Source organism: Canis lupus, chromosome 9 (assembly GCF_048164855.1).
Source record: "Canis lupus baileyi chromosome 9, mCanLup2.hap1, whole genome shotgun sequence".
Classification (NCBI taxonomy): Eukaryota; Metazoa; Chordata; class Mammalia; order Carnivora; family Canidae; genus Canis; species Canis lupus.
Genome location: NC_132846.1, coordinates 51,934,517 through 51,957,070, shown reverse-complemented (window position 1 = coordinate 51,957,070; position 22,554 = coordinate 51,934,517). Strand labels below are relative to the sequence as shown.

The 22,554-nt window shown below is 36.6% G+C and overlaps 2 protein-coding genes across 2 annotated transcripts in view; one reads left to right on the top strand and one right to left on the bottom strand.

The window, feature by feature from the left end:
- SNW1 (SNW domain containing 1) overlaps positions 1 to 14,818 on the top strand; it is a 33,673-nt gene extending 18,855 nt beyond the window's left edge. Inside the window, exons 4-14 of the mRNA XM_072839497.1 lie at positions 440 to 535; positions 630 to 736; positions 1,734 to 1,838; positions 2,853 to 2,922; positions 3,836 to 3,901; positions 5,549 to 5,665; positions 6,659 to 6,800; positions 10,393 to 10,489; positions 12,160 to 12,277; positions 13,898 to 14,061; positions 14,143 to 14,818. Of these exons, the coding sequence (XP_072695598.1) occupies positions 440 to 535; positions 630 to 736; positions 1,734 to 1,838; positions 2,853 to 2,922; positions 3,836 to 3,901; positions 5,549 to 5,665; positions 6,659 to 6,800; positions 10,393 to 10,489; positions 12,160 to 12,277; positions 13,898 to 14,061; positions 14,143 to 14,341 (1,281 nt within the window). The 3' untranslated portion in view covers positions 14,342 to 14,818. The remainder of the gene's footprint in view (positions 1 to 439; positions 536 to 629; positions 737 to 1,733; positions 1,839 to 2,852; positions 2,923 to 3,835; positions 3,902 to 5,548; positions 5,666 to 6,658; positions 6,801 to 10,392; positions 10,490 to 12,159; positions 12,278 to 13,897; positions 14,062 to 14,142) is intronic.
- On the bottom strand, positions 14,819 to 22,551 carry SLIRP (SRA stem-loop interacting RNA binding protein). Its single transcript, XM_072839516.1, has 4 exons — positions 22,398 to 22,551; positions 19,001 to 19,059; positions 15,386 to 15,493; positions 14,819 to 14,930 (listed from the first exon to the last, which is right to left on the bottom strand). The coding sequence occupies exons 1-4, from the start codon at positions 22,492 to 22,494 to the stop codon at positions 14,859 to 14,861; spliced, it is 336 nt and encodes a 111-aa protein (XP_072695617.1). The 5' UTR covers positions 22,495 to 22,551; the 3' UTR covers positions 14,819 to 14,858.
- Between the last annotated feature and the right edge of the window lie 3 nt (positions 22,552 to 22,554).

The window sequence follows — 22,554 nt, the reverse complement described above, 5'->3', positions numbered from 1 at the left end:
AAACATAAGTAGGGTGAGGTCAATAAATTTTCCAGGCCCTGAATTTGGAAATTATTTGGTAACCTGACTTAAATCCTGATGAGCTTATAATCCAAGATAATGGTGCTATAGGCAATTTATATCATCATTAATTTCAAGTCTTAGCCTCAAAAATAGGGATCACTGATGCATAAGATTTTGTTGGCACAATTTATTTGGATACTGACTTGATTAGAAGATCTCAAATAATTTAAATGCATGAGGTCAAAGGAAAATTATTAACTTATATAGCCAGGGCAATAATTTGTGTATATATTTTAAGCTTCCTTGGTTTTAAAATCTAAAAGACAAAAATCTGTGTCCCAAATTTGTAAGTGTGCTGACTTCTGAAATGACTTAATGAGGTTGCTTCTTTTCATTTTCTGCTTTTCTTGAGCCTGCTTCTGTTTGAACATTTTAGGTCATTTATAGCAAGTATACTGACCTGGTTCCCAAGGAAGTCATGAATGCAGATGATCCAGATCTGCAAAGACCTGATGAAGAAGCCATTAAAGAGGTAACAAGGCATTGAAAGATATATAATTATTTTAGATGACTTTTTACATATGTATTAACTTGCAGACCACTCAATGTGGTATTTCTTATTTCAGATAACAGAAAAGACAAGAGTAGCCTTAGAAAAATCTGTATCACAGAAGGTTGCTGCAGCCATGCCAGTTCGAGCTGCTGATAAACTGGCTCCTGCTCAGTATATTCGGTATGATCTTGCCTGGAAGTCTGTTTCATGTAGGACTTGATTGGTGTTGAGAGTCTTGATATTCTTTCACTATCCTCTTAGTCACAATTGGAAATGCAATTTTTTGAATAATGAGGTGAAGCCTGTTGACTCTGTGCAGACTATTGAAAGCAGGAAAATCTTTATCACTTAGAAGATATTAGCTATTATGCTATTTTCAAAACATATTTTTTGTTTGTAGAAATTAACAATTACAGCATATGATCCAAACCACAAATACTACTTACAGTTTCCCATTTATAATAGGTTTTATTTTTTTGTTTTTTTATTTTTTTATTTTTATTTTTTTTATAATAGGTTTTATATAATGTATATTTACATAATATTTACGTAGTGGTATAAATGGTATATTGGTTATGTCATAATTTATTAAATAGTTATATGTAATAACAGTATAATAACAATATCAGTGTATTAATATCATTAATATAATAGCCATCTTTATAATCTAAATTTTGAGGTATTTCATTCAACTAAAATCTTGTATAAAGAGATGATTCACATGTAGGTATTACAGGAAAATTCAGAGTTTTAGGGCTGCTACTGTTATTTTTTTTCTGTTTTACAACCTATGATTAGTCAAGAACTACTAATTTCTAAGCTATGTGCTGAGAATATTCTGGGGCGTTTCTTCTGTAAATGCAAACTTACACAATAAGTACCATTTCTTAGACCTCTTATCTGTGGAATTGAACACCATGCCTTCCATGGTAGAAAACGAAGGGGGATGGATTATTTGCAAGCTAATATGACTCTAGTTCACATTTTGCTTATAACTCATAATTGCTGTTAGTTCTCTTATCTCCATTGCTACCTGCTCTGTCTAAATATTTTGTAAATTTTCTATTAATACTTTATGAAAAGAATTGACAGTATAGTCTAGCTTAGAATTATAACAGAAAAAAATACCTATTGAGTTTGAACTAGTCATACCTTTGGTTTCATTTGCATTCTTCAGATACACACCATCTCAGCAAGGAGTGGCTTTCAACTCTGGAGCTAAACAGAGAGTTATTCGGATGGTAGAAATGCAGAAAGATCCAATGGAGCCTCCAAGATTCAAGTAAGTAGATGGCTCCATGAGAATAAAGCATTATTCTTAAAAAAGATATTAGAGGAGAAAAATATCTCCAATGTCCATCAGTAAGTTAGTGGATAAGTAAATTGTGGGACATCTATACATGGAATAATATTGATATTAAAACAATTAAAACAATATTAATTGACAGTAACTTAATAAAAAATAAACTTTTAATACATGAAATAACATGGATAAATCTCAAAATTATTATGCTGAGTAAAAGAAACCAGACAAAAACAAGTACATTCTGTATGACTCCAATTATAAAAACTAGAAAATGCAAACTAATCTGTAGTGACAGGCCACAGAAAGCAGTGCTGAAAAGCATCCACAGTCACAAAAAAAAAGATCTGCATTTCAGCTGCATTCTGATGAGCCAAGACCCTACGTCTCTGAAGGCAGCCCACGTATTTTTGAAAGAGCACTCTAAGGAGAAACAAGCTTGATCCCTATGCCATCATCAGGTTCCCCAACTGAGTCAGCCATGAAGAAAATAGAAGACAACAACACACTTGTGTTCATCATAGATGTCAAGGCCAACAAGAACCAGATCAAACAGACTGTGAAGAAGCTCTACGACATTGATGTGGCCAGGATCAACACCTTGATCAGGCCTGATAGGGGAACAAAGCATATGTTTGACTGGCTCCTGACTATGATGCTTTGGATGTTGCCAGCAAAATTGGGATCATCTAAACTGAGTCCAGCTGGCTATAAATCTAAATTTTTTCACTATAACAAAAAAAAAAAAAGCACATTACTCTATGAAATGATAATGATATTGTGGAGGTGAGGTGGGTAGTGATGGTGACAAGGTTGGCTGTGTTTTAACGGTTGTGGAAGCTGAGTGATGTGTGATAGATGAGCATTCATTATACACTCTGTTTTTGTATATGTTTGAAGCTTTACAAAAATGGGAAGAAGAGATTTGAGACAAATTAACCAAAATGGAAAAAAATGTATAACACTCTGGTTGTGCTTTGATTTATCCTTCAGGATTAATAAGAAAATTCCCCGAGGACCACCTTCTCCTCCTGCACCTGTCATGCATTCTCCTAGCCGAAAGGTAGTTTTTGCTGTAGTCTAGCTAATCTTTTTTTATCATAGTTACTAATTTTATTAAAAAAAAAACCTCACACAGAACAAAGCCTAGATGCATATACAGGTACATTTTACTACACTTAACTATTTTTTAATTTGTTTTTTAAGCTCAAATAGGGACCCACTCAGGACTATAATGTGTAGTTCCAGAGTGCTTATGAGAATGTATATAAAATGTTAGCTATTAGTTTTCTTGCTATTAGCCTGACCCCTGCTCTTAATGGAATGAACAGGGTCTGCTCTTTGACAAGCAAGATATTATCAATAGTTATAGGAATTGAATACCTAGGACTAATAGGCCCCTGATAATCTGAATGACATTTTTTAGGTATGATTTATTATCCAACTTAAAGAACAACTTTTCACTTCAAAGAAGTTTTATCACTTTGTTTTTTAATAGATCAATTCTTTATTTTTTTTAAAGATTTATCTATTTATTTTGGAGAGTAAATGGGGGGAGGGGCAGAGAGAGAGAGAATCCCAAGCAGACTCCCCGCTAGCACAGAGCCCAAATTGGGCTCTGTCCCATGACCCTGAGATTGTGACCTGAGCCAAAACCAAGAATCAGACATTTAACTGACTGAGCCACCCTGGCTCCCCTCATGTCACTTTAAATACAGAAAAATACTAATTAGCATTTATAAGTATCAAAAATGACTTCTAGATTATTTTCCGTTTTTTAAATTAAATTTATTACTAAAAACCATGGTATGGGAACATAGTATATAGAGCTACCAAACAAATGGAATTTTGGCCTTTGACTAAATCTATTCATATGTCAATGTCTGTTGAATTGTCTTTGAAGGGAAAGATTGCACATGGTTTTTAGATGGACTGCAAATCTAAAAGTGTCTCCTTCCATTCTTTTGTCTACTCAGATGACTGTGAAGGAGCAACAAGAATGGAAGATTCCTCCTTGTATTTCAAACTGGAAAAATGCAAAGGTAATTAAGTTGTCATAAAATCAGTCTCCTACTATTAGAACCTACTGGAAAACAGGAAAGAGCTTCAGCCTCAGAAACTTTCACTAATCCTGAGCATCTCACTTAACTGAATGTTTTTCAAAAAGGAACACCCAACTTATGTGACTTTCTTTTTTTCAATGTAATAGAAGCCTAGTATGCCAGTCACATGAATACTATAGAAAAGAAGCATATAGAAAAGGAATAGAATAGAGTAACAACATATCAATGAATGATAGTATTCTTTAGAAAATTTAGAAATTGATATCTAAAACTATTTCTGAAAGAAAACAGTATAAATGATAATATGACAAAACAGAGTAAATGTTTGGATATATTCAGTCTTTTAATTTTTAAACATTTTTTTTCTGTTTATAACAATATGCGTGAACTATTTAAATCCTAGATAGATAGATAGATAGATAGATAGATAGATAGATAGATAGATCTCTAAGCATCAATGCTTCCGGGTGTCATAAAGAATCTGCAAAACAATGTAAAATATATTTTCTTTTCCTTTTTTTTTAAGATTTTATTTATTTATTTACTTATTTATTTATTTATTTGAAATAACGCACGTGCATCCTCAAGGGAGAGGAGGAACAGAGGGAATGGGACAAGCAGACTGCACTGAGCATGGAGCCCACCTCAGGGCTCAATCCCAGGACCTTGGGATCGTGACCTGAGCCAAAACCAAAAGACACTTAACTGACTGAACCACCCAGGCACCCATGAAACATATATTTTCTAATCACTATTTCCTTTTTCCTCCAAATCATGTTTCGTAATTCTATTTTTTTTTTTGGTGAAGAAGACTACTTTAATTTGTAGATTAAATATAAATTATTTCTTAAAGGAAGTTACGTACTCATACCAAAACAAAAAGATTATTGGATGATCCAGTTTGGGTTGATTAACCTATATATAATTATGTGATATCTTGAGCTGATTCTGTAACACTCCCATTTATTGGGAATAAAGACTATGGACAAGAGGTCAACATTTGGGAATGTAGTCAAAAATCTGGAAAAATAAAGCTAAGCCTGAAATGTCCTGGATGTTCAAGCATATTCCTTGAGTTATTGAAAATAGGATGCAAAATTTCAGTTGAAACAGTGCACATTAAACTACCTCTATGTACTCTTAGTGTCTTGTTTCATTTTTATATGACTGTTAAATTACTTGAAAAACAGCTATCTAGCTATTTGCTAGTGATTTCCTTTTATTATAACTCATTATTAACACGAAAATATTTTGCTCAGAGCTTGGGCTCTAACGTCACACTACCCAAGTTTAAATTTTAGCTCATCTGTTATTAACTGTGTGCCCTTGGGGACATTATCTAAGCTCCCTACCTCAGTAGCAGCATCTGTGAAACGGAAACACAGTGTTAATCAGCCTTCCAGAGTCACAGTGAAGGTGAAATGGGACTACAGTGTGAAGTGCTTTTAAATTGGCCTCCATAGGAAGCCCTCCATGTTAGCTGCTGCTGCTGTTATATAACTGTGAAAAAAGATATAAGAAAAAAAACTTCAGTTCAGTGGTGGTCAAAATGGACATTTAAATCTGTTTTTAAAGAATATATTGCTGCTCTTTTATGACTGGTATTTTCTGCCTGCTGTCACACAGGGGTATACAATTCCATTAGACAAACGTCTGGCTGCTGATGGAAGAGGCCTGCAGACAGTTCACATCAATGAGAATTTTGCTAAGCTGGCCGAAGCCCTCTATATTGCTGATCGGAAGGTTGGTCTGTTATAATTAAATGGTTTAATGCTCTTGATAATTTGTAAATCCATTTTTGGTTACCTAAGATATTGTTTGTTCATTCCAGTTTAATTGACATATCACTGTAAATTTTAAGCCATATAGCATGATGGTTTGATTTACCTAAGATACTGCCATTTATGCTACAGTACTCAGTACCCAGAGAGGCTCTCACCTGCAGCATGTGTGCCAGAGGTGGCAGGTGCTATTTACAGTTCTATACCTGGTCTAGCCTTTGTAGACTTACACACATACCCTACCACTGGCAGTCCAGCTTCCACATTCTAGAACGATGGTTTGCTAGGCCGATCTCATTTTGAAGGAGATTGCCGACTGCTGTTTTTAGATTTCATGATTTATTTATTTTAAATATAGATGCCTCCCAAAAGGTTGGTAGCATAGAAGGGCAAATAAACATTTTGATATTTGAATGCTATAGAAAATGATAGTTATAATATTGGTTGTCTTTTAATATTATGGCATTAATACTATTAATGTCTGACTTAGAAGTTCACATACATTATGGCATGCATCTAAAGCATAGAGAAGTATATCTCCTGTATCATAGCAAGAACCCTTATAAAAATCATTTCTTGCTAAGGCTTTATCTTGAATAGACTTGCTTGATTTTGAACACATGCTATGTTACTGATATTGAAAATTTCTTTACTGGAATCTTTTTATATTTTGGGTTGTTTCTGAGAAAGCACTAGTGAAACAGTGATTTATAAGATTGATTGGGGTCCTACCTATACTTTCAGCCACTAAAATATTTTCCAGAGTGAAAATCTAAGTTTGCATTGTATTCCAGGCAAGGTTTCTTTAGTGGACAAGAATCTTTGTTTTAATCAGCAATAACAAATCTAAATTCTTTATAACTTCTCTTTCAAGCCAGACTTTAGTTACAGTGTTGGATGATAGCTGTAACTTACCCCTAGTCGTGTCTTATTTAACATTCAATCTTACTAACAGGCTCGTGAAGCTGTAGAAATGCGTGCTCAAGTAGAGAGAAAGATGGCACAAAAAGAAAAGGAGAAACATGAAGAGAAACTTAGAGAAATGGCCCAGAAAGCTAGAGAGAGAAGAGCTGGGATTAAAACTCATGTGGAAAAAGGTATGACATTCTCTTTACTAAGTTGAATTTACATTGTAAACAATACATACCTCATTTTAGAGAATCGCTGTTGTTTTTACTGCACATAAAATTAATACACACCTATAAAGAAAACGTAGAGGTTTCTAAGATCCTGGAATCGAGTCCTGCATCAGGCTCCCTGCAGGGAGCCTGCTTCTCCCTCTACCTATATCTCTGCCTCTGTCTCTGTGTCGCTCATGAATAAATAAATAAAATATTTTTTTAAAAAGTCTTTGGGATGCCTGGTGGCTCAGCGGTTAGGTGTCTGCCTTCAGCTCAGGGCATGATCCTGGAGTCCCGGAATCAAGTCCCACATGGGGCTCCCTGCATGGAGTCTGCTTCCCCCTCTGTCTGGGCCTCTGCCTCTCTTGTGTCTCTCATGAATAAATAAATATAATCTTTTAAAAAGAAAAAGAAAATGCCAATGTTTTACAAATAACATAAAAATGAAAGAATAACTTCTATTAATGAGCTGTAGTAGTAGAAAATAAAGACTATATGTTTAAGGAAGTATGGGACTACACTAGACGTTTTTAAGGTTCAGAGTAATAATAGATTTAAAAATCACATTCAAATGATGGGCTTGATTTGTCTCTCATTTTAATTTTCTTAAAACTTAGAAAATTGAGGGGCAGCCCAGGTGGCTCAGTGGTTTAGCGCCACCTTCAGCCCAGAGCCTGGTCCTGGAGACCCTGGATTGAATCCCGCATTGGGCTCCCTCGGGCATGAAGCCTGCTTCTCCCTCTGCCTGTGTCTCTACCTCTCTCTCTCTCTCTCTCTCTCTTTCTCTCTCTCTCTCTTTCTGTGTGTGTCTCTCTCATGAGTAAAATAAATAAAATCTTTTAAAAAAAATAGAAAATTGAGATCCCCAACTGAATAATTCAGCTCCCCCACATAGTAAAATAATCCAGTTTTTCTATTTTATAGGCTAATACACCTATAATCATTAAATCTGCTAGTATTTTTCCTCTGGCTTTATTTAGTGGTCTACGCTACTTTAGTAATTCATTTAAAAGAGTAATTCTAATTCAAGAAAACTGTGAGGGTTGTTTTTTTTTTTTTCATTAATAAATCCTAGACTAGTACAATTATTCATTCAACTCATATTGAGCACCTACTATATATAAGGTTCTCTTTTTTTTTTTTTTTAAGATTTTATTTATTTATTTATTTATTCATGAGAGACAGAGAGAGAGGCAGAGACACAGGCAGAGGAAGAAGTAGGCTCCATAGAGGGGGAGAGAGAGAGAGAGAGAGGGAGGGAGGGAGGGAGGCAGAGACACAGGCAGAAGGAGAAGCAGGCTCCATGCAGGGTGCCCGACATGGGACTCGATCCCAGGTCTCCAGGATCAGACCCTGGGCCAAAGGTGGCGCTAAACTGCTGAGCCACCAGAACTGCCCAAGGTTCTCTTCTAGACATAAGGATTTCTGTTGTTGGAGGTATGGCAATAAACATTCTAGTGAGTGTAGAGAGACCAAAAAAGTTAATTATCATTACTAGATGATTAATAATAATAGTATAGTAATAATTGCTATGGAGACAAATAAAACAAGAAAAAGGGACAAAAGTGCCAGGAGAGGGTCAAGATGAACCTTACTTCTGAGATGGTAACATTAGCACAAAAAGTGAAGTAAGGAATTGAGCCTTATAGATATCTAGGGTTTTGAAGAGCATCCCAGATAGAAGGAACAGCAAGTGCAAGGGCCCTGAGTTGGGAGTACTCTTGGTATGTTAAAGGAAAAGCAGGGAGGCCAGTACAGCCAGATTGGAGCAAGAAAGCTAAGTAGTAGGAGACAAGGTATCAAAATAGAGTAAATAGGAAAGGTAGTAGCCAGATCATGTGTGGTCTTTTAGCCATTTAAGGAGGTGGCTTTTATTTCAAATAACAAGGGAAGAAGTTGAAGAGTTAAGCAGAACAACATGATCTACCATACATGAGCAGGCTGTGAAGTGGGCATGTGGGGGAGTAGGGAAGTCATTTGGAGGGCTAGTGCAGTAATCCAGATGAGAGATGATAATAAGAGAGGCAGGGAAAACACTGCCAAATACAGATGTATTTTGCAGGGAGAGCTGACAAAATTTGCTTATGGATTAGGTAGAGGTATGAAAAAAAAGAGTCAAGGATGACTCCAGAACTTTCTTTTTTAACTCCAGGACTTTTGACATGAGCAATTAGGAGGCATTAAGTTGCTATTTACTAATAGTGGGAAGATTGCAGGGGAAGCAGTTTGGGAGGAAAAGATTAGGAGTTTAGTTAGGTTTAAGGTGGAGGTATCAAGTAGGCATTTGGTTAGAGGAGTCCAGAGTTCAGCTATAGGGAGGTAACCAGGATTAGAAGTAGTGATCCATATCCTTGAATCATACATAAATGACTTAATGAGGCAAGTTATAAAAACCTGCCTATTGTACATACACTTAGCCACTGATGGTAATTAGAAGTAAGATTTCCCTATATCTTAGTCTCTACACTGGTAAGAAAAAAAAAAAAACAAAAATACAGAATGGCTCTTGAGGAATTAGGTAAAATTCTGAAAAATGTGTTGCCAGATAGTAAAAAGAACTAATGTTTATTGAGTACTTATTATGAAAGACACCACTCTGAGCACTTTACATGTATTGCCTTATGTAATCCCTCTAGTAACCCCTCACAGTGGTTCTAGGATTGTCAGTTTTTCAGAGGAGACTAAGGCTCAGAGTGGTTGGGTAACCTGCACAAGGTCACATGGCTAATCTGTCATAGGAACAGGATTTGAATCCAGACAAGCTGGCTCCAAAGCTGTGTCCCTTCAGATTGGAGAGAGAAGAGAAAATGAAGATAGACATAAACACAATAGGTAGAGATCAAGATGTAACCAGTCCCTGTGTACCACCAGCAAAAGGTTCTTTATTCATTTGGTCTTTGAAAATATAAGGGTAAATTTACACATAATTTTTTCCTGAAATTTTAATATGACCATTACACACCAAAAAGTTGAAAAAATTATACAAGGAACACCTTTCTATCTCCACCACCACCCAGATTCTACTAGATTCCACCACCTAGATTAACTTTTCTTTTAACAATTGACATTGCTAGGGATGCCTGAGTAGCTCAGCAGTTGGGCATCTACCTTCAGCCCAGGGTGTGATCCTGGAGTCCCAGGATGAGTCCCACATCGGACTCCCTGCATGGAGCCTGTTTCTCCCTCTGCCTGTGCCTCTGCCTCTCTCTTTCTCTCTGTCATGAATAAATAAAATCTTAAAAAAACAAAAAAACAATTGACATTGTTAAATTTATTTTATCACCTATCTGCTAATCTCTCTATCCACCTTACAGTTTTGATGCATTGCAAAGTCAAAGTCATCAGTATACTTTACCTCTAAACATTTGAGCTGCATGCATGATTCTGGAATTCATATTCAAAAATTAAACCAATACTGTTGGATTTAAGTTAATTGCAAGTGAGTTAAAAGGGCTGAATGTGACTATAAAGAAATTTATGGAATTATCGGTCATGGTTAAAGAATATTTTCATTCTAAATATTAATGTGTAATATAGTGATGAGGAATTTTCAACTCTGTTTACACAGAGGATGGGGAGGCACGTGAGAGGGATGAAATCCGGCATGACAGGCGAAAAGAGAGACAACACGACCGGAATCTTTCCAGGGCAGCTCCTGATAAGCGGTAGGTGCTATTTGAGATAAATACAAATTGTGAGGAGTGGCTCTGTGAATCCTTTTGAGAAGAGGTTTAGTCCACTGGGACCAGTTTTGCTTCTCTCCCTTTCCTCTCTTAATTTGATAATCTACTAAATCAGCACTTACTTTCCTACACTAAACTACTTATTTTTTCTTAGCAGAAGAATTAACTCCCTGGAAGAAATCCTTTCTCATCACCTTGTAGAGTCAGCTAGATTGCGAATGATAGGAATATAGAAAAGGGAATTCAGATCTTGTTTATGAAAAGAAGGCAGTAGGTAGGCTTGTTCTGGTCTGTTCTTTCCTATTTCAAGTGGTAGGACAAACTGATTATGTGCGTATTCCTCTAGACAGGGAAGAAGCTTCTGTACCTGCATTGAGATCCTCTTATATGCAGAGGGCTGTCCCAAGTACAGTGGAGGAGGAGAGCAGGTTTTGTGAGAAGTGAGAATTGGCCTCTTCTCATAAGTAGTTCTCTTAAAATTCAGAAAGACAAAGCTTATAAAATTATTTGAGAATATTAACAAAGCACTGCTAATAAGTACAGGCCTGCTTGGAACAAACAAAATACATGTATGGGGACTCACACTAAAGTAGGGATTGGTAAAGTTTATGCTTCACCAAAGGCTGAGCGCTGAATTCTGAGTGAGTGTTAAATGCAAATATAAAACATTTTCTTTCTCATCACTTTGGTGGCTGATACAATCCATTTTTTCAAGTTATGTCTTAAACATTGAAAAAGAAGATTCCTGCCAGTATTGTTTTTTAATGGCATAGCTCATCTCCCTGGATAAGTGAAACCATGGAGAAGCAGAAAATCTGAATTTAGAATTGTAGGTAAATGTGCAGTGTAGAAGAGAGAGGAATGAAATGTGAAAGTGCACAATTAAAGATACTAATGGTCTGAAATTCCTAAGCTGTAAAAGTCAAAATGGCTCTGTAGATAAATTGGGCCCTTAAAACTAGTAAAGTGGTTATGAGAATTGATAATTTAGAAAAGCTGTAAATTTGTGATTCGATGAAAATCTGGTCGTCTATAGAAAATATTTTAAGACCTGGGTTTCTGGTAAAATAAATGATGACAGTTACCATGGTTTCACTGCGATGTAGATTGCATACATACTGAAACAGCAGGGGAATTAAGATAATCTGAATATTGAAAATCATACTGAGTAATTCAGTCATTGACATGTTTTCCTCAAAATTCTAATAGGGTAAAATTACTAAATGTGGTTTAGGTAAAGAACAGAATTTGGCTTATTGAAAGTGATTCATATACGTCTAATTTGCATCCATTCCCTCCCCCCGCAACCATCATGTAATAGCAAATACAGACCGTAGCAATTTCATATCTCAGCATGCTCTTTCTGTAAGGTGATTGCTTATATTAAAAACTTCATGTCAAGAGTGAGTCTCTTGACAGTTCTTTTCAGCTAACAGGAAGGCCTGATTGTAAAACCCCACCTCTTCTAATAATTCTGTCTCTGAGATGCTGTAAGGACTACCAGCCTGATTATGCATTATCAAGGAATATATGTTCACAAGATATGAACAGGACATATTCATTAACTTTGCTTCTAAGATTGGTTGTATTTAAATTGAAATTCGGCTTGTCTGTGAAGAGTTTTCAGTTAGTGATATTGTATTTTGAAACAGGTCAAAACTACAGAGAAATGAAAATCGAGATATCAGTGAAGTCATTGCTCTTGGTGTGCCCAATCCGCGGACGTCCAATGAAGTTCAGTATGACCAAAGGCTCTTCAACCAGTCGAAGGTATAAGGAGTTTAGAAATAGCAGGTCTTAGTTAATGTGATTTAATCCTCAGGGAAAAGAAAATTCACATACCATAGATTTGGATCAGCCTAAAATATGCTGGCATGAGAGGGAAAAATTAGAAGTTGTGTGATGTAACTTACAGAACCATTTTATCTTATTTCGTCATATCTAAGGGTAAACAGTTCTGATTTTGACCTCTTACAGTTGGCTAAAATTTAAGACACTATTAGAAAATGAAAGAAATATGTGACAAAATTTGATTTGGGTATATAAGTCTTATTTATAAGGTAGAGCCAGTGTCCTACAAAAGTATCTCTTGGGTTTCTTGTTAATCTTTGAAAAAAAAATGTAATGCTAAAGAAACATAACTTGAGATCTTTAAAAGATGAAGCTGTAAAACTAAATTTAAGTGCTAGACTAGTTTGTCAGGAAATCTGATTTCAAGTACCTATTGTTATGAACTAGCTAGGACACATTAGGCCTGAAAAAGTGCTTTTATGTGTTAATCCACCCAACATTGATTGCGTACTATGCATAAGACAGTGAGATCAAAGATAGATGTACTTTTGCTGTGAAGGAGCCTTCAAGTCTACTGGAAAAGACATGTGTATAAATAAGGACAAGGCAGACTGCAATAATGATAAAGTATAAAAAGTTCTACTGGGATACAGAGGGGAAATATTTATTATGACTTGAAGGCCTTAAGATTGGAAGGTAGAATGTACTTTTTTACATTCTTGGCAGGGTTCTAAAGTCTCTCACTTTCATTATCTCACTTAATCCTTATATAGACCTTATGAAGTCATACTATTTATTATCATCTCTATTTGTATATGAGAAAATTGAGATACATAGAGGTTTAGCTAGAAATTGGTAGAAGATTCAAACATTTGTTTTCAAAGGTTGTGTTCTTCAATGCTATATATACAGTGGTACGGTATATATATGCAATATTAGCAGCCTAAGGTTAGGCGTGAAAATTCCACAAAAGTAAATATTTATGACAGTCACCTCTTACAAGCTTAAATTTTTTCAAAGCTATAATATAAATTTTTCCTAAAAAAGCACATCCCTTTATTAAGGAACCACCCAAATATATTAAACAAGTTTGTTGTTGACTTGGGATTTTCATTAAGAGCCTTATTGTCTCATGCTATAATAATGATGTTTTCAGGGAGTTAAGATATATAACACTATTATTCTAAATGACATGAGATACTGTCAGTACAGTGTACACCTCTTGATCTTGGGGTTGTGGTTCAAGCTCCATGTTAGGCATAGAACTTACTATGTTATGAACTTAATAAATGACATCAGGTACATGCTTTACAGTTCTATCTTCTTGCCATTGTCCAACAGAAATTGCCAAGTACCTGCTTATACTGTCCTGCAATTTTAATAACTTCACTAAAATTGTCAAACTTGTTAATTACCCCTTTACTTAATCTAAGGACCAAAGGTGATAAGAATAAAAGTTTATGGACTTTGTGAGTTTTTATGAAGATCTTTTTAATTTGCAGTTCAGATTGCTGAAAATGTGAGCTATAAATGATTACATGAATGTAATCAGATCCAACTTTTAATAATACATTTTTATTTAATGTCCTTTTCCCACAGGGTATGGACAGTGGTTTTGCAGGTGGAGAAGATGAAATTTACAATGTTTATGATCAAGCCTGGAGAGGTGGTAAAGATATGGCCCAGAATATTTACAGGCCCAGTAAAAATCTGGACAAGGACATGTATGGTGATGACCTAGAAGCCAGAATAAAGACCAACAGGTACTAAAGCAGACAGCTCAGTTTCATTGTTTGCACTAGTGAAAACAAAGTAGTTCATAGTCCTTTCTCTTTTTCCTCTAGATTTGTTCCCGATAAGGAGTTTTCTGGTTCAGACCGTAGGCAAAGAGGCCGAGAAGGACCAGTTCAGTTTGAGGAAGATCCTTTTGGTTTGGACAAGTTTTTGGAAGAGGCCAAACAGCACGGTGGCTCTAAAAGACCCTCAGACAGCAGCCGCCCCAAGGAACATGAGCATGAAGGCAAGAAGAGGAGGAAGGAGTAGATGCACCTCTCTTCAAAATGAATGAACTTTTATCGATAACCCTAATGATGCAAGTCAGATGGGGAAATACTTTGTAAATGGCCAGGATAAAAACCAAATCTGGGTGTCAGAACCCAGCACTACTTTTTATTATGGGAATAAGGGGGGGATGGAAAATTCTTTGAACTATTTAGTTTTTTTTAAAGAGTGGGTTGTGTTTGTGCTTCTCCTACCTTTTGGCATTTATAGAACATACAGCCCCACACATGAAACTAAGACCACTTCCTTTTGTGTGACATTAGTACTTTGGGGTTAATATTTTGTGTAAGAATGACTGCTGATGAATAAAGTTGCCCCAGCCACAGTGAGTAGAAGGATGTTCACGTACTGGAACTATCCTGACGTTTGCCCCTATTACACTCTGTTTTAATTTGGAGTGGGGAAGTAAGCTCTTGCTCGGTGCAACTATTTGTTTCAAATAAAAACATTTAGACAAAATTTTTAATTTTTTTACTTTATTTACTAGGTAGAAATAGTCTCAAATATCTTTCTCTTCATCAGATGTTTGACCCCCTTGCAAAACTTTTGGTCGCCGAGCTTGAATGTGGAGCTAAAAAAAAGAAAAGAAAAATCAAGTAAGCATTGTAAGGAATGACAGTATCTACAAAAACATTACAACTGAAAACTGCCCCGTTTAGGCTGCCTTTTTATAAGGGAGTCAACACCAATAGGTCAAAAGAATGTTATTTGTTCCCCGTTCTGAAGACTAAATCAAATGAGTTTAACCAAAGGTTGCACGGAAAGTGGAAAAGCCAGGTTTCGACCCCTCTCCCTACCTTGCAAGTAGACTGCTGTTGCCACTGTTGTGTTAGATTGCTAATCATTAAAGGGTCTTCCTAAACTACCCTCCCCAGACATTTTAGAACAGGCACTCTATCACCACCACCATTCTTTAACCAATATTAAGGGAACCTCAGTTACAAATTTCCCAAAGTCCTTGTCATTCGACACTTCTGACCTACTGATATACAGAAAGCCTGTGATAATATACAGAAAAATAATTACCTTTACACCATCAATAATATGCTTTTCTTGTTGTAGTGCATTCTGAAGATCTTCTTCTGAAGAAAAATGAACCCAACCCATACCTCTATGAAATCCTGTCTCTTTGTCCTAAAAATTCAAAATTTAGAAAAGATTAACATCAACATGGAAGTTTCCATGAGTTAGAAATCAAGCTACCAACTTTATCTGCCAAAATGGGATAACTGACATTTCAATAAACATCAAAAACTTTGCTTTAATACAGGCTTACCCTCCTAGTTACCAAAGGCTTAACTCCTTTGTTAATCTTAACATTCTGCTTTTCTGCTGCCATTGGAGGAAGTAAGATATGGTAGTAATGTTTCTGTCATGCAAGATACAAACTACACTAACAATGATAATCATGGGATATTTTGATCACATAAAGAAATACTCTGTTTCTAACTTCTTCACTTATAGGAACTAAAAACTTAAGCCTCAAAACCTAGTTCATTTCTGGTAATTTTGGAGACCAATTACTCATCACCACCACTACCATTATAATCACATACTCCTAATGAAAAATAGTAAAAAATATATATATAACCCTTACTTACCTAGCTCGACTTAATAGTAACACTACTTCCCTTTGCGTAAAAAGCAGAGTGCTTATCCTTCAACCTATACATTAGCACATGTGGAGATGATTCTAACCCACACCACCAGCCCTACTATTTAAACAGATACAAAGATGTCCATTCACTCAGTATACATGGTCAATCTTGTTACAAAGTTATGCTGTGCACCACCCCCCAAACCAAATTTTCAGAAATTGCCCTATTTTTTTTTTTAAGATTTTATTTATTTATTCATGAGATACACACACACAGAGAGAGGCAGAGACACAGGCAGAGGGAGAAGCAGGCTCCATGCAGGGAACCCGACATGGGACTTGATCCTGGGTCTCCAGGATCATGCTCTGGGCTGAAGGCGGCGCTAAACCGCTGAGCCACCCAGGCTGCCCGCCCTCCTATTTTAAAGGTGACTTTTTAATACTTAAAATTCTTTAGTATTAACCTAGACTGCAGGAAAAGTTTCTGGTAACATCCCAGTGATTCACTCTTTACCTCAGATAGCTACAATTTCTCCTCTACTTCCATATGGCCATTTCCATAAGTAAAACCCTTAAAAAATTTGTGTTTGTAAAAACTTAGGTACTATGTATCTAAGATAGGAACCTGGGGACGCCTGGGTGGCTCAGCAGTTGAACGGTTGAACGTCTGCCTTTGGCTCAGGTCCTGATCCAGAGGTCCTGGAATGATCGAGTCCCACATCAGGCTCCCAGCATGGAGCCTGCTTCTCTCTCTGCCTCTCACTTTCTGTCTCTCATGAATAAATAAAATAAAATCTTAAAAAAAAAAATAGGAACCTGGATTTCTAATATGAGTATATGAACTTGTTAATCAGAAACTAACTTTTCTCCTGTTATATTTAGTTTTACCAAGAGTCAAAGTTCTCTTTGAAGATCTGTTAACTCCAGGTCTTTTTTTTTTTTTTTTTTTTTTTAATTCATGAGAGACCCAGAGAGAGGCAGAGACACAGACAGAGGGAGAAGCAGGCCCCACGCAGGGAGCCCGATGTGACACTCGATCCTGGGGCCCAGGTCATGCCTTGGGCCAAAGGTAGATGCTCAACCACTGAGCCACCCAGGCGTCCCAACTCCAGGTCTTGAATAATTTTGTTTATACTTTTAAGAAGCAAATGGCAATCAAGAAAAATGTGTTACTATTTTTGAAGAAATTTTTAAGTAGGTTCCATGTCTAGGGTGGAGCTAAATGCGTGGCTTGAACTCACCACCCTGAGATCAAGAATAGGACATTTAACGGACTGAGCCACTCAGGTGTTCCTGGAGAAATTTTTTTTAATGCTTTTCAAAAAAATAGAAATTTCAAAAAAAACAAAATTCATCCTCTTTATAAAATTAGTTTTTAAACTTATAGAAACATTTTTGGGTAATAGTTGTGCCTCATTCTTTTAATCTACTGTATAAAACTCCATTGTATCAATAAATTAATATCTATTTAATCCCATTAATGAACATTTAGGTTCTTTCCACTTATTAAATAAGGCTGCTTTGAACATTTTTTATCATACCATTTCTGGAGAATAAATTCCAAAAATGGAATTGCTAGATAAAGCAAATATAAATTCTTAATTTTACCAAATTACCCTTCAGAAATGAAGTACATTTCTGAACAATTTCAGTACCAGCTTCCCTACACTCTCACTAGCACTAGATAGGAGTAATCTATTAGATCCCTGGAAGGCAGCTAACATTAAACCAAGAGTTAACAATTTTAATTACTTTAGGTTATTATTTTGCCATAGCCTTTTCTGTGCCATGAGGAAAAAGGGGGCAGTTTTAATGAAGCATGTGTAAACTTCATGTGCACCCACATCCCACCCCCAAAAACCCAGTAATTCTAGAAAGCCTACAGAAAAATAAGCTCAAATAAAGTAGAACAATTTATAAACTGATTTTTATATCTTCCTTAGCAAAGAAAATATAACAAATGTAAAAACACTAAAAGAAAAAAAAACACTCCACTTAAATAAGGATAAAAGTTAAAATAGATATTCTCTGCCAATTAGGTTTTTTTTTTTTAATTTTTATTTATTTATGATAGTCACAGAGAGAGAGAGAGAGAGGCAGAGACATAGGCAGAGGGAGAAGCAGGCTCCATGCACCGGGAGCCCGATGTGGGATTCGATCCCGGGTCTCCAGGATCGTGCCCTGGGCCAAAGGCAGGCGCCAAACTGCTGCGCCACCCAGGGATCCCCCCTCTGCCAATTAGTTTTATTATAAAATCATTCTCCAGTATCAAGTCCTTATTATTATAATAGGTATAATTCTAAGATGGTCCCATAATTTCCACATGTCCCACCATGTTGTCCCACTATGTATAATCCCCTCTGTATGTGGAACCTGTGACATACTTCTGACCAATAGAAAATAGCAAAACTGATGGTATGTTGCTCCCCTGCCCAGGTTATATAGTGAAGGTGATGGGATATCATTCTTGTGACTTTGTTATAAGATAACAGACTAGAGAAACTCCTCTTACTCCTCTTTGAAGAAGTAAGCTGCCATGTTGGGAGACCTGCCAGGTAACACAGAACTACACATAGTCCCTACAAGCTGAAAGCCAGCAAAAAAGTAGATATCTCAGTCTGCCAGTTCAAAGATGACTTCTGCCAACAACCTGAGAGAGCCTGAAAATCAATCTTTCCCAGGTGAGCCTTTGAGCCTCTGATGAGACCAAAGCCCCAGCTGATACCAGACTGTAAGCTATGCGAGACCCTGAGCAAAGGATCCAGCAAGGCTATGCCGACTTCTCATCTGTAAAAACTGTGAGATAATATATGTGTGTTTATTTGAGTCATTACATTTGTGGTAATTTGTTACATAGGGTAAGGTTTTTTTACTTTTTAATCGATACCACCCTCAATTTTATCAATAAAGACTCTGAACAGCTTCACTCCAATAAAGTCATATAAGTTGGTATGCTTTAACAAAAGTCGAGAATTCGAGGATAAAATTAGAGGATCCAATAATTAAGGGATAACTTTTTTTTTTTTTTTAAAGATAATACTCACAAAAGGTACAGTGCACTTTCGTACATGGCCAAACTGTGCAAAGTGTTCTCTCAGCTCACCTGTATAGGAGAAGAAAACATGTTAAAAGTAGTTAATATATTTTGGAGCACCTGGCTGGCTCAGCTGGTAGAGGATGTGACTCTTGATTTCAGAGTTCTGAGTTCAAGCCCCACATTAGGCATAGAGATTTTTTTTTTTTTTTGAGATTACTTTAAAAAAAAAAGTAATTAATGTATTTTGTATCCTCCAACCTAGATTGTAGCCAGAAACCAAAAGGGGAACGTAGAGTCCTCAAATTTTGTGAATAGAACTACTTGGCATTTCCTTGAAGCCTTGAGATTTAGGAAGGAGCTATGGTATTGACTACAGATTTTCAAGTTATGATGGGGCTACATCTGATAAAGCTATTATAAGTTGAAAATACCCTAAGTCGAAAATGCATTTAATATACCTAACCCGCTGAACATCATAGCTTAGTCTAGCCTACCTTAAACATGCTCAGAACACTTACACTAGCCTACAGTTGGGCAAAACCATATAACACAAAGCCTGTTTCATAATAAAGTGTTGAATTTCTCAGGTAATTTATTGGCTACTAAAAATGAAAACCAGAATGGTTACATGGGCACAAAATGGCTGTAAGTCTATCAGTTGTTTACCCTTATGATCACATGGCTGAGTGGGAGCTGCATGCACATGGCTGATGCTGCTGCCTTGCATCACAAGAGACTATCATACTGCATAACACTATGCAGTATGGAAAAAAATCAAAATTAAAAATTTGAAGTATAGTTTCTTCGGAATACATATCACTTTTATACCACTGCAAAGTCAAAAAACTGTAAATCAAAACATTGTTGAGTCAGGAACCATCTGTATAAAACTGCAATGTACCAGAGATTTGGGGAGACGATAAGGTAGGGGCATACACAAATAAATTGCTGAGTTGACTATAGTAATCATTCCCACCGGATAATGAGCATCATCATCACAGTTACTGCACTAGGTGCACGGATAATAATCCCTGTGAGAAACTCATAGAAGACAGATAATTAAAATACAGTGTCTTGATAGCCATATTCTAGATTTTCAAGTAAAAGCTCAATTTACTTGCCTTTCATAAAATTTATACTAGGTTAAATAGTTAACACTCTAAAATTTGCTGAGATGACCCTACTTTCCTGCCTTATTACCCATCGGTGGCCCATAGTGACTCTCTAGTAAGCAAATTAAATTCTATGTATCTGTTCTGTGGGTTCCCATCTTTACCTGTTGTTCTTCCCCCTTGGTAGGTCAATAATCCTATCTCTTCCTGCCTAAATTATAACTCTCCTTCAGGACCCAGGCCAAATATATCCACTGAATGTTATTTTATTGGGCTTCTACTGCAATACAAGGCAATGTACTACTCCGTGAGATAATAGCAGGTAAGATACATAGTAGATAATCTTAAAGTTCAAAAATTACATGATCTCTTCTGAACTACAGTGCTTGTACTTTCACTGGCTTATACTTCATATTACCAGGTTATTTCTCCCTGGTTCATCTAAATGTCACTGGCTCAACAACTGCCTGTATCTGCTGTAAGTCTCCTCACCTTCACCACTATATCATAAACTTCCTAAGTGATGAGTCCACTATGTCAAAAGCAATTGATACACAGAAGCGCAATACTTGCTGAATGAATAAATGCTTAGTAATTCTTCAACAACCCACAGGAACTAAATTTCTGAAGAGCTCCAACAGTTGGTCAAACCATTTGGCAATATTAGGACCTCATGGAACATGTTACTGGAGAATAAACAAAATAGTGTTAAATATGCATGTTTTAAACCATGTATTAAAAGTTCTAGAAAATATTCTCTTCCAAAACAAGCTCTGGAACGTAGCTCTCTTGCCAAATTACCTATAACTATTATGGGAAAACAGATGTAAGCACCAAAAACAATGCCCACCACACACAGATACTCCTTAAATATTTGCTGAATGAATGAATGAATGAATGAATGAAGACTGTTTCAAAGCTTTATATTCATCTGCTTCAAATTAAGAAGATGGGACCCATATCAATCTATTATCCACTCTACTACTCACACCTGAACCACAAAAACAGGTAAGCAATCCGATTTCCATTTCTTTGTTTAAGGGAGATGACCTGACACATGAATACCTACAAAAGTGACCATAGATTTTTAATTTTTGGTAAGCAAGTGTAAAAACCCTTTCTCAAAATTGCAACTGACGAAAATCAAAGCTGGTGAGAGACTTCAATACTAGTTACTCCCAACCCTCTATCTCCAGCCTAGGCCTCTCCCACGAGTTTCAATTATAGCAATCATGAAAATGACAATCATTTATGGAGTACTCGTTCTGTGTCTAGCACAAGTCTGTGGTTTACATATAAACTCATTTAATCTTATCAAAAATCCTATCAAGAAGGTATTACTGACCTCGCTTCATAGATGAAACCGTGTGTGAGCCCTTTTCCCAAGTGCCTCCCCTGTAAGTCGGGTTACCTAACGACTGAAGGGCCGAGGTGGCCTTCTAACCGAAGCCGTAGGGCTTCAAGGGGCACTTCTCAGTCAATGACACACATCTCCTCCGTCCAACTGCGTGATGGAGAACTCACAGGTTTTTCTCAAACTCAACACATTTAAATGTTACTCTTCATCGTCTTTAAACCCGCCTCCCCTATCTTCTAATCACCAACGCTAAAAACCAACGCTAAAAAGTCGTTCTTCCCCTTCCCTCATTCCGCACTCTTTCCCCTATTCAAGCCATCGCGAAAAGCCGTGGATTTTAACATAAGTGGATATGACCCCCTTTCCACCACTATCCTACTTCAGGTCCTCGTCTTTGGACTAAATTACTGAAACTGCCTTTTAACGCGTCTCCTCGCCTTCGGTCTTGCCAGTTTGAATCCATCCTCCACACCGCAGTCAAAATAACCCCTTCTAAATCGTCCATCTTAAAGTTTGCAAGTAACGAACCGTTCCACCGAATCACTCTGAAAGGCAGGAGGCCGTGAATACGTGCCGCAAAAACTCAGTGGCATCCCTGAACGACTCATTGCAAATTATAATATTATATTATATATACTATATGATACATATTGATATATAGTTTGATATAAATATGATATATAGATATATAGAGATATATATTTTACATTGATATATTGATATATATAGATTGATAGATTATATAGATAGATATTGATATATTTTATTTATTTATCTATTTATCTATTATTTATTTATTTCTGCTCACTGGCTTGCTCAGGAGCCACAGCTCTTAATCCAGCCACCACGCCGATTTAAGTGTTCAGCCGAAAGCAGGGCTTTCGAAGACCGCTTGTACCTAAAACTTACGTCCCTAATACGTTTCCATCACTCACTCGAGGCCGCAGTCCAGGGAATTTTTCTGACAAAAGCCACCCGCCGGCCAATCCTGGTACGCAGCACCACAGCGCCCCTCGCTGCTGAAGCCGCCATCTTTAGATTGAGGACCTCTGTGACCTGTGGTCGCCACCCCGGAAGAAACTGGCGGATCCG

What these genes read in the sequence shown, in the direction of transcription:
- SLIRP (XM_072839516.1), bottom strand. Translation starts at nt 22,494, where the DNA reads ATGGCGGCTTCAGCAGCGAGGGGCGCTGTGGTGCTGCGTACCAGGATT. An exon ending in GAAAGTGCACTGTACCTTTT is followed by an intron (nt 15,494 to 19,000) that starts GTGAGTATTATC and finishes TTGAATTTTTAG; the next exon opens with GACAAAGAGACAGGATTTCA. An exon ending in ATATTATTGATGGTGTAAAG is followed by an intron (nt 14,931 to 15,385) that starts GTAATTATTTTT and finishes TCTTTTTTTTAG; the next exon opens with CTCCACATTCAAGCTCGGCG.